Here is a 12047-nt window from a genome sequence, read left to right on the forward strand (position 1 = left end):
TTTAAATTTTTCTGCTGATTTGTGTATGCAGAAAAAAGGTATTAGTATGTTTCAATGAAAGTAAATAAGTGAAAAAGCAAGCAGACAAGAAATATTCATTTTATTTTCTAAGTATTAATAACATTTATACTGTACTTGGAAATATATTAGTAGTAATAATGAATCATTTTCCCTTATACAGTTGCAAATGTATAGCATTTTATTCTAGCCTTGTGTAGTATACTTAATGTGTAATTTCAATTTTCCTGTTATAAAAACGATTACTTTTACTTGGAAATTATCGAGTACTAAAGGTTATGCAGCTAGTTTAGTGACATGGGTTGGGGCTATGATTCAGGCTTTCTCACTTGCTTATGGTAGCCCTTCTCAGCTTTGAACTTTAAAGCAAATTGTGAAAAAGGAGTGTCTGGAAATGGCAAAAAATGCTAAAGTAAAAGGAACATCTCAGTAATGTTTGAAGTTCATACCTCTGGCTTTCAGGACTTTATTCTTCTTAATTTTAAAAGCTGCTAATAGTTTTTATTGTTTGTAGTGACTTTTTTCCTTATCACAACAGTGGTGTTTATTTTAGAAAAAATCAGATGAAGATAACTTTTAAACACTATCCACAAATAATTAATTTCAGTAACATAAATATATGGTGCCACCTATTTTCTGTGCACACCGTATCTACAGAATTTCTAAAAGCATACTAGAATTATATATTGTTAGTCCATACAATATATTGTGAACATTTGTTGTAAAAATGTTCAATCTTTTTAGTAGCTACCATATTTTATTATATAGACAGACAAGAAAGTATTCATTTTATTTTCTAATTATACATATGCTTGAAAATATATTTGTTAGTAGTAATAACGAATCGTCTCTGTATGCTTGCATAGTATTTTTCCCTCCATGTTTTCACAATTTTGATGCAGTGGGATACATATCTGTATGCATAAATTTTTTTGTCACTGTTTATTATTTCTGTAGAATAAATTCTTGAAAGTAGAGTGGATTTTTCAAGGGAAGCTGAAAGTCATGATGATTTCTTTTTGAAATCTTTTTAATAAGTTGGCCAAATTGTTTAAAAACTTTATATTTAGAGGGTAGTTGGGCTGTTCGTTTGCAACAACAATAATAAATATTTTGTTCCTTGGGGCTTTTGCTCTCTTGTCATTTTACATTTTATCCCTAAGTGAGCACATTGTTTCTTACAGCATGAATATTATCTATATGCCCAACACCCTCAAAGGTTTATTTTTACCTCTATCATCTGAGTTTTACATCTAGCCTCCTATTTGATATTTCCAATTGTATGATCCATGACCATCTCAAATTTAATATGTCCAAAATTGAATTTAAGTTCCTCTCTTTAAAAGAAGTGAAGCATCATTAAAAATTTTTCTCTTGCTAGGTAAGTCTACTTTATTGAAAGGGTTCTGTTGTTGATTATACAGTTACTTTAATTGCATAGTTTATTTTAGCAGCTTCTGAAAAAATTAATACACAATTGATTTGCCAGAATCATCAAAATAGGTGTTCTGATGTGCTCAAAGATTGTTGTGTATTTAATTAGGGCCAAGTTTAAAAAGTAAAGTTCACCTTCTGTTTTAAGTCTATGCTCTTAAAATATTTATTTACTTAAACAACAAGGTTCTTTAAAACAGTAAACAAAACTGATTTAAAAAGACAGAACATCTGTGATCACTATTACTATCAATTGGTCTGACTTTGAGTGCTAGATTCCATAATAGCTCTTAAATTAAGATAGCAGAGCCCATATTAGGAATCTTTTTTTAACTCTAGTTCATGTAAAAAGCGATATACTGAATAAAATTTCAGTTACCTGAGAGTTCAGTTTAAACTAATTTTTTACTGTAATATGTTGCCTGAATCCAGATAGAGGCCTTGGAATTTAGAGATACTCCTTTTCTTTCTCCCTAGGACAAGATGTATATTTTCTCTGTGGGAAAAATGCCCATCTGTGCTTGCTAAAAGTAGGTCTTAGTTCTAAAGATTTTAAGTGTTGCCATTTCCACTAACCCTCCTTTAGTTTTATTATGCATAAAAATCAGCAGTCATTTGGCTTAAAGAGTTAATGGTTAGCTTGAATCAATAAAATCTGAGTCCTGTAATTATTTTAAAGGTGTGTACATACTTTTTTTGAAATTGTGGTAAGATATACATAACATAGTATTCACCATTTTTAAATGTATGGTCCTGTGGCCTTAATAAATTTACAGTGCTGTCAGTGATTACCATCATTCATCTCTAGAACTTTTCATCATCTTATACCAAAATTCTGTACCCATTAAGCCATAACTCCCCTTTTCTCCCTACCTCCCATTCCCGGCAGCTACCATTTTACTTTGGCTCTTTGTGATTTGACTGCTCTAGTTACCTCATATAAGTGGAATCATACAGTATTTGTCCTTCTGTGACAGGCTTATTTCACTTACATAATATTTTCAGGGTTCATCCATGTTATAGCATGTCACAGGATTTCCCTTTGTAAGGCTAAAAAAATGTTCTTTGTATATACCACATTTTGTTTCTCCATCCATCTTCCAGTGACATTTAGGTTGTTTCCATCTTTTGACTATTGCAAATAATGCATCTATGAATGTTGGCATACAGGCATACAATTATGTTATTCAGGTTCTTCGTGCTTTCAGTTGTTTTGTGTATATACTTAGATTAAATGGTAATTCTGTATTTAGTTTTTGAATACTGACATACCATTTTCTACAACAGCCATTCCATTTTACATTCCCAGAAATGGTGTACAAGGGTTCTAATTTATTGACATCCTCATTAATGCTTGTTGTTTCTGTTTTTGTTTATTTGTTTTGATAATAACCATCCAAATGGATGTGAAAGTGGTATCCCATTATAGTTTTGATTTGTGTTTGCCTAGTGATTAGTGATGTTCAGTATCTTTTCATGTGCTTATTTGGCCATTTGTATGTCTTTGGAGAAGAGTCTATTCAAGTCCTTTGTCCATTTTTTAAATTGGTTATTTTTGTTCTTGAGTTTTAGGGGTTCTTTGTATGTTCTAGATACTAATCTCATATCAGTTATGTGCTTTACAATTATCCTCTCCCATTCAGTGGTTGCTGTTTTATTCTACTGATTCTATCCATTGATACTTTTTGATATTTGACCATATATGCATGGATTTATTTCTGGGACTCTCCTGTTCCATCGGTCTATATATGTGTCCTTTATGTCAGTACCATACTGCTTTGATTACTGTAGCTTTGTGGAAAATTTTGACTTCAGGGAGTGTGAGTCCTCCAACTTTGTTCTTGTTTTAGTTATTTGGAGTCTCTTGAGATTCCATATAAATTGCATGATGGCTTTTCTGGTTTCTGCAAAAAAAGGTCATTAGGATATTGATAGGGGCTGCATTGAATTTGTAGATAGCTTTGGGTAATATTAACATGTTAACAACATTAAGTCTTTAATCTGTGATCATGGATAATCTTTCTATTTATTGTGTCATCTTTCATTCCTTTTATCAGTGACTAAGTTAATTCCTGAGTACTTTATTCTTTTTTGATGCTATTGTAAATGGAGTTATTTTCTTATTTCAGGCTTTCATTGTTAGTGTATAGAAATGTAACTGATTTTTGTGTGTTAATTTGTTTCCTTACTGCATTGATGAATTTATAATAACAATGTTTTTGTGAAATCTTTAGGGGATTCTACATTTAAAATTATGTCATCTGCAAACAGGTAATTATATTTCTTTCTTCCCAATTTGGGTGCTTTTATTTCTTTTTCTTGTTTAGTTGTCCTGGGAAGAACTTCTAATACATTTTTGAATAGAAGTGGTGAGACCAGTCATTCTTGTCTTCTTCCTCATCTTTGAGGGAAAGCTTTTAGTCTTTCACCATTGAATATGGTGTAACTGTGGCATTTTCCTGTATGATTTGTAATATATTGAGGTGGTTTCTTTCTATTCTTAGTTGGTTGTTTTTATCATAAAAGGGTATTGTATTTTGTCAAATCCTTTTTCTGTATCAGTTGAAATGATTGTGTGTTTTTTTTCCTTTATTCTCTCAATGTGGCATAGTACATTGATTAATTTTAGTATGTCACGTCATCCTTGTATTCCAGGAATAAAACCCTCTTGGTCATGGTGTGTAATCTTTTTAATATGCTGCTGACTTTGCTTTAGTTTGCTAATATTTTTCTCAGGATTTGTGCATCACTATTTGTAAGGGGTATTGGTCAGTAGTTTTCTTGTAGTGTCTTTGGCTTTGCAATCAGGGCAACACTGACTTTGTGGAATGAGTTCCTCTTCAGTTTTAAATGTTTGATAGAACTCACCAGTGAAGCCATCAGATCAAGTACTTTTCTTTGGCAGGAGTTTTTTTTATTATTAATTCAATCTCTTTACTAGTTAAAGTCTCTTCAGCTTTTTCATTTCTCTTTGATTCAGTGTTGATTCTAGGAATTTGTCCATTTTCTCTAGGTTATCTAATTTATTGGCATACTATTGTTTATAATACTCTTCTTAAAATCATATTTATTTCTGTAGAATTGGTAGTAGTGTCCCTACTTTCATTTCTGGTTTTAGTTGAGTCTTCTCTTTTTCTTAGCCCAAGAGCTAAAGGTTTGTCAAAAATTTTTTTTGACCTTTCTGAAAACCAAATTTTGTTTTTTTATTTTCCCCCCTCTTGTTTATCTCTTCTCTATTAATCTCTGTTCTAATATTTAGTATTTTTTTTCCTTCTTTTAGCTTTGAGTTTGCCTTTAGGGCAAAATTGCATCATCTTATTGTAGTAGTTTTATAATATAATAAGGGATGGTGTGTGAGTGTTTTAGCTTCACCCTTTAAAGTAGACTTGGCTATTCTTACTCCTTTGTATTTTCAAATGAATTTTAGAATAATCTTGTCAGTTTCTATATACAATAAAAGAAAACTGCTGGCATTTTGATATAAGATTATACTGATTCTCTAGATTAATTTGGTGAGAATTGACATCTTTATAAAATTGGAACTTCTGGTAAACTGAAAACATGAGTTTATTAGTTAATATATTTTAAATTTCTCTTAGAATCAAGACATTCTTTATTTTCTGTGTTTTGTTTTAGGTAACTGAAGTAATAGCATGTTTTATTATATTGCTGCTGGGAATGTTTAGTATAGAAGACAATTTTGATGTTGAAGGAAAGAAAACAATTAGTGCTGGAGCCAAGACCTACACAGGAAGGAAGGCATAGTAGTATATGGGTATATGAGTAGTCTAATCTCTTCTGATTGCTTTTTTGTTCTGTCAGTTGAATAGGTAGCAAAGTCATCAACTGAAAGTGAGGATAAGGGGTAACTGCTAAAGATGTGAAGAGAGAATATGGTATAAAATAATCAACCAGGATATTGGGAAATGGAAGACTGCTGGGCAGTACAAATGGGATAATTTATAGTTCAAGATTCATGATCTTCATGAACTTAGTCAGACTAATTATCTTGGTAGTTTATTCTCCAGCCATATTCAGCTACATGGGAGCAGATCTAAGGGGTGAATTTTCCCAGGAAATGGGGATGAAGGGGTAGGATGCAAAGGAGAACAGGGGCCTAGGGAGTGACGGTATATGAAAATTTAACTAGATAAGGAGGGGCACAGGGAACATCAGGTGGGTGAGGGGCAGTGAAAAGGTGGTAGGTGTTAATAAATTATAAGACCTAGTGGGATCCAAAGCTGTTGCAGTTAGTTTATTAGAGTATGTGAGCTAGAAACATGGGAGGTGGTGGTTCAAGGTATACATGCCAGTTTCATTTCATTATAGATAATTTACTGTTAGATTTTGTTGGTTATATATTAGTCTTCATGTGATAAATTTGTATATAGGACAGTTAGAACAAAAGAGTCTGTATTTTTTTATTTAAGACCTTTCGGTCCAGATATGTTTTCTTTTTGTATTACTCTCTCTAAGGATTTAATGATTTTATTAGTCCTTCCAAAGAACTAACTTTTGCTTTGTTGATCTCTACTTGTGTGCTTATTTTCAATTTCATTACTTTTTGCTCTTAATGTTTATTTCCTCATTTGTGCTATTTTTTTTATCTGTTTTATTCTTTTTATAATTCTTCAAGTTTGTTTCTGAGAACAATGTTTTTTGGCTCTTCTCCCATATATATATATATGTGTGTGTATATATTTTATGTTATATATATATATTTATTTATGTTATACAATTTTTTAAAATTGTTATAAATATATATTTATATATATATATCATAATATATATATTTAAAGCTATAAATTTTCCTCAAGCATGGTTTTAGCTGCATCCCATACATTTTGATAATTAGTTTCCATATACACAAGAGTTTCCTAGTTACATTGTTGTTGGTAATTCATAGCTTAATTCATGTGAGGTAAGGGGAACATGTCTGTCCTTTGAAATTTGTTTACACTTAGTTTGTGGTCCAGCATGTGGTCACTTTTGTTTAATGTACTTTTTATGCACTTACAGAAAAAATGCTTTCTGCATTTGTTGGGTATAGTGTCTATATATCATCAGTCAGGTTGTTCATTGTGCAGTTGAAATATTTTTCTGTTTCTTCTGGTCTGCTTGTTCCTTGCTTTGCTGTACTTGTTCCATCAGCTACTGGAAAAGCTGTGGTAAAATCAGCTTGTCAGGATGACAGACTTAGTTCTATTGGGTGTTGGCTTTATATACAAGGCATACTCTTGTTTCTTAGCTGAAGTTTATTTAGAAACACTGTATTTTTATATCTGCAAATGGAAATTATAGAACATTATAATTATATGTAGACTTTTGAAGCATGTGCATGTGCTAAATATTAACAGAAGGAACATGCATCTCTGATGTTTCTGACGAGAAAAACAAGATGCCTTTGAGCAATTATCTGCCATTGTATTTGTCTTGAGTAAGTTACTAATTACCGTTCATATTTGGCCCTTAATTTTGCTTAGATTTGTAGTACTTAGAAAAAATGTCTAGAAAGTGTTAAATTGTGGACAAAGAAACAAAACCAGTTAGAAAATTACTGTATATGAAGTCAGGTAGTAAGCATTTTACATTGTGACTGAGAATTTATTATAAATGGACATTTCCTGTGTTTTAGTTGCATTTTAAGGAAAAAATGGTTGGGGATTATGAGTTGGTATGTAACATAATTTTTCCTATTTAAAGTAATGGAAAATAAGCTCCTGGATAGGGTTTTGCACAGAATATCTGATTTTTCAGAAACAGATTCCTGACTTTAAGTTTTATTGGGTGCATTCAGAGTTAGAATTACTATATCTTTCTGGTGAATTGAACTTTTATTGTAATGCACCGTCCAGTATGTATCTCTGTCCATGTATCTCTATGTATCTATCTTGTGCATTAAAGTTTACTATAATAAAATATAGCCACACAACCTTTCTTTTGATTTGTGTTTTATATAGTACATCTTTCTTCACTCCTTCATTTTCATTCTTTCTGTATCCCCGTATTTCAGATGTATCCTCTATAATCATATGATTGGGTTTTGTTTTGTTAATTCAGTTTGATTATTTATTAATCCATAGTTTCCTCCTCTTATTAGCTTGTTAGCTATATATACTTTTACTACTCTTGTAGTGGTTACGCCAGAGATTACCACGTGCATCTTTGACTTACTGAAGTCCAAAGTAAATAAGTGTTTTTTTATCTTCTAGTCAATAAAAGGATTTTAAGAACATTAATGTTTACTTTGTTTACTACCCTCCCTAATTATGTACTATTACTATTGTATTATAATATTGTTATATATTTTATATTATAATATTATAAAGTACATATTAGAATACTTTAAATTCTAAAATTTATTGTTACTATTTTACTTAATATTCATGTAGAGATACTAATGTATTTACCCTATTCATTGTACTTCATTTTCTGGTGCATATCCAAGCTGTGTCTGGGATCCTTTTTTTCCTTTTACATGAAGAGGTCCCATTAGTGTTTCCTGGTGACAGGTTTCTCTGTTTCTGTTCAACTAAAAATGTCTCGATTTTCTTTATTTTCTGAAGGGTGTTTTTTTTTTTGCCAGATATAGAACTTTTGGCATTTTACCTGCTTCCAGCACTTTGAGGATATCATTTTGTTATCTCCTGGCATCTATTATTTATGCAAAGTCAGCTATGAATCTTACTGTTGTTCAGATTGCTATTTTTTTCTTCTGGATGCTTTTAAGATCTTTCTGTGACTGTCTCTCTACCCCTACTCTTCCCTTTACTTTGATGTGCCTGAGTGTGCCTTTCTTTGTATTTGTTTGCCTTAGACATTTTATATGAAAAATGAAAAGATAATTTAAATTTCTGGATGTTATCTTTTTTTCTGGTAAGATGTAGTTTTGCTAAAATCTTTTGAGAAGATTTTACCAGCATGCAGGTAGGGTAATGATGCTAGATAGTTCAGATTACCTTAAGCTAATCAGGGGTTGAAATGCTTTGTAGCTATACCTCCCTTCTTGTGGCCTGGTCTATTTCTGGCTTACCTTTATACCTAGGGTGTAGTTCTTTGGATTCCCTCTGGATTCCTGGTGTGTTTATGGGGGTTATTCTTCCTTGGCAGGATCTGAATCTAATTTTTGTGCCCCCGGCCATAGATCTTGAAAGCTCTGGTCAGCTTCCAAGTCTCTCAGCCAGTGTTCTAAGAATCTATAAATTACTCTCTAGCAGGAAAATGAATCTAAAGTCTGGTTTCACTTGTTGCTTCCGTATCTCAGCCTTGAAGATTCTTACTGTCTTCAAAGTTCTCCAGTGATTTTAAACAGATTGCTTTTGTTTTGTTCTCCTTGTTCCCAGTGGAAGGTTGGTTTGAGTCAACTTACTGCACCATTGTCAAAGCAAAATACTCAGACATGGTCTAGAATTCAGAATTTTTCACATTATGCAAGATAATACAGTACATATACCTTATAGGCATTAGCATATCTCTGGTGAAATACATGAATATTTATCTTACCTCCTCAGTGCAAGTTTTCATAATGGAAATTGGGTGTGATGTGATCTACTAGGTAACATGATATGGAATAAGCCAACTTAACATTGTTTATATTGCAGTCTGTATTCTGCAGCACAGCTACTTGTTGGACTGGTTCCCACCAGTGACTAGCCATCTGGATTTGCACAGTATGATTTAAGTTTTATACATATACATAAATAATACTAAAAATACTTTAGTAAAATTCCCCTGAGAATTAATTCTTGCAACTGTTTTAGCATTTGTCCCCCATTCCCCTATAAATATTTTATTATGTAAATTTTGAAAGTACTAAGTTTTTGATACAGCTATCATTCAGAGCATGACAAATTATATCACTGCCAGTCATTCTACCATAGAGATAAATGGAATAGAAGATCCTCATTCTTGATGGATTCACAGTCTCAGAGGAAAATGGACTTGGAATTTATATACACATACCCACAGAGTAAGGTGCTGTGGTTTGTTCTTTCAAGGGGAATTGGTCTTGGTTTCATGAGGGAGATTATATTCAAACTGAATCTGGACTGGTCAGGAGGAGATAATTAAATGGCTAAAGCAATAGTATTTCATTTAGATGTATATTATTAAAAAGTTGTACATAGTGACTTTGTGGATTGACAAATAGTTATTTTGTTGGCAGCTAGGACAATGTGCCTGAATATTTAAAGTCTGACTGGGGCTATCCAGATTATTAGTTCATTCTTTGATATGGAGGCTATCAGGTGCTTTTAAGGATATTCTGTAATGTTTAAGAGAAGTTCTGGAGCTAGACTACCTAAGTTCATATTCTAAGCTCTGCCCCTTACTGTGTGACCTTGGACACATTATCTGTGTGCCTCAGTATCTGTGTTTATGAATGGAGATGATAATTATAACTAGTTTAGAAGATTAAAGTTAGGATTAATTGAGCTAAGACATATCAGGACTTATAAAAGTGTCTGTCACATATAAAATCTCAGCAAGTGTTAGCTCTTGTTGTTGCTATTATTATATGTATTGAGAAAAACCCAAAGGTTGTAATTGCTCTCTTGTAGCCAGAACTAGAGGCAAGAAAAGATTCAAGAGGTATTTTAGGAGTGAAATTAAGAAGGTTTCAACTTATGTACTAATTTTACGTAACCAGAAATTTCAACTAACAATGCAGTTTATCTGAAGCATAAAAGCAGGTGTGTATTTTGTATAACATTTTCATGATTTACAACTTATAGAACTTAAATTTTCTAATTTGTATTTTCTTTTAGATCTTACAGAAAATTTCAGCTGTAGCCCTTGGACTAGAAGCTGAAATAATAGAAGCTGTGTACGATGCATTAGGGTATTGAAGAAAATTATATCTTGAATTAAATATTTGGAATATAAGGAAGGAAAGGTGACTGAAAATGGGGCGGAAGAAAATACAAATCACACGCATAATGGATGAAAGGAACCGACAGGTAAATGAAAATTTTAACTTATCTTTAAGTTTAACTGATGTAAATACTTTTTTGAAAAAGGAGCATATGTTAAAATGGTTGAATTTTTCTTAAATTTACTGCAAGTCCAAATATTTTTATTTCCAGACTAAACTTAAATTTTTAATGAAAGTTAAAAAACTTTTCATTATGTGCTTTAATTTAGACTCTTTCTTTATTGCAGAAATCATATGTGTTAATTATAGAAAACAGACAAAAAGAAGAAAAGTAAAATCACTGCAGTCCCACCACTACTGTCCATTGTGTAGATTTATCATAATATAGTCTTCTGTATACATTTGATTATGTTAGTTTTCTATATATTAACCATTATTGAATTATCACCTCTGTTTTTATAATACTGTTTAACTGTAGTTATCAGTGAACATGTTAATGGTCAGTTAAATTTTCTGGTTAACAAATAATGATAATTTTTTTTACAACTCATTACAGTATTTCTAAAACATTTACATGTATATGTAATTAAGATTTAATTTATTTTAATTTAATATATTGGACTTAGTTTACAGTACCAATGTCAATAAACCTTCCAAATTCAGGATAATTATAATGATACTGATATATGAAGACCAGAAGTAATAAAAGTTTAGAACTGAGGTTGGCTCCCTATTTATATAAATAAAACATTACTGGAACACTACCATGCCTAGTTGTTTACATACTATGTGTGGTTGCTTTCACATTACAATAGTTGAGTATTGCCCCATAATCTGTATGGCCTGTGGACCTAAAATTTTTACTCTTTGGCTCTTTAATAAAAAGCCTGTCAGTTCCTTGGTTTAAAGGAAAGAAGGAAAATTAATTTTACAGAACATTGTAAATGAACTACTATTTAAAACGGGTAGAAGGGAAAGATGCTGTCTCTGGAAAGGTTGCACATAAGAAGCAGTTTCAAGAAAAGCAGGTTTCTGGAAGCTTCCCAGGAATAGAGCAGTACTGAAGATACATTCTGCAAAGTCTGAGTAGTAGTTCACCTGGTAATATGGATATAATTGGAGACAAAACTCAACTGAGAAGTTGATAGAGAAGTTAATGGGAGTGATTAGGGTTACCAATAGATAAATTAAAGAGGTCTCTTTAAGATTCCTTAGGTAAAGTATAAGGCTCACACAGTATGATTCATTATGAAGGTTGATAGAATAGCAAAGACTGATGAAATAATCACTCATTCTTTCAAAGGAATGATTCTAAGTAAGGTGGCAAGTAAATTTCCCTTAACAAATCTGAGGATTGTGACGTATAGAGGAGATGGGGCACCTGCTTCATGAACACATGCAATATCAATATAAGTAGAGTTTCTTAGGGAATAACATGCAAGTAGAGAGGTAGCAAGGCACATAAGATCTCCTGGCCTCCAATTATCCTATAGAGAGTTATGTTTAAATTGAGCATAGACTGGACCTACCAGTGGAAAGGACTCCTCACGTTTAGAGGGAAAGGGGAGCTTGGAATTTGTGACTGTAATGGAATTTTTAAGTTAAGGAAATGACCTCATTAAAAAGATGGAAATTTGCACTACAAATTAAAATTAGCTTGTTCCCACATTGAATTTACCTGTTAAGTCAGCTTCTTGCCAAGCTGTCAAATGGGGCAAGGTTA

The 12047-nt window shown here is 32.0% G+C and overlaps 1 protein-coding gene across 11 annotated transcripts in view; it reads left to right on the plus strand.

Annotated features, from left to right (window-relative positions):
* The window catches only part of MEF2A (myocyte enhancer factor 2A), a 156725-nt gene that overhangs the window by 65990 nt on the left and 78688 nt on the right, over window positions 1-12047 (plus strand). For all 11 annotated transcript variants that reach the window (XM_037000443.2, XM_037000448.2, XM_037000451.2 and 8 more), the window contains one exon: window positions 10218-10409. In XM_037000443.2, coding sequence (XP_036856338.2) covers window positions 10356-10409 — 54 coding nt within the window. In that variant the 5' untranslated portion in view covers window positions 10218-10355. The remainder of the gene's footprint in view (window positions 1-10217; window positions 10410-12047) is intronic.

This window comes from Manis javanica, chromosome 18 (genome assembly GCF_040802235.1).
Source record: "Manis javanica isolate MJ-LG chromosome 18, MJ_LKY, whole genome shotgun sequence".
NCBI lineage: Eukaryota > Metazoa > Chordata > Mammalia > Pholidota > Manidae > Manis > Manis javanica.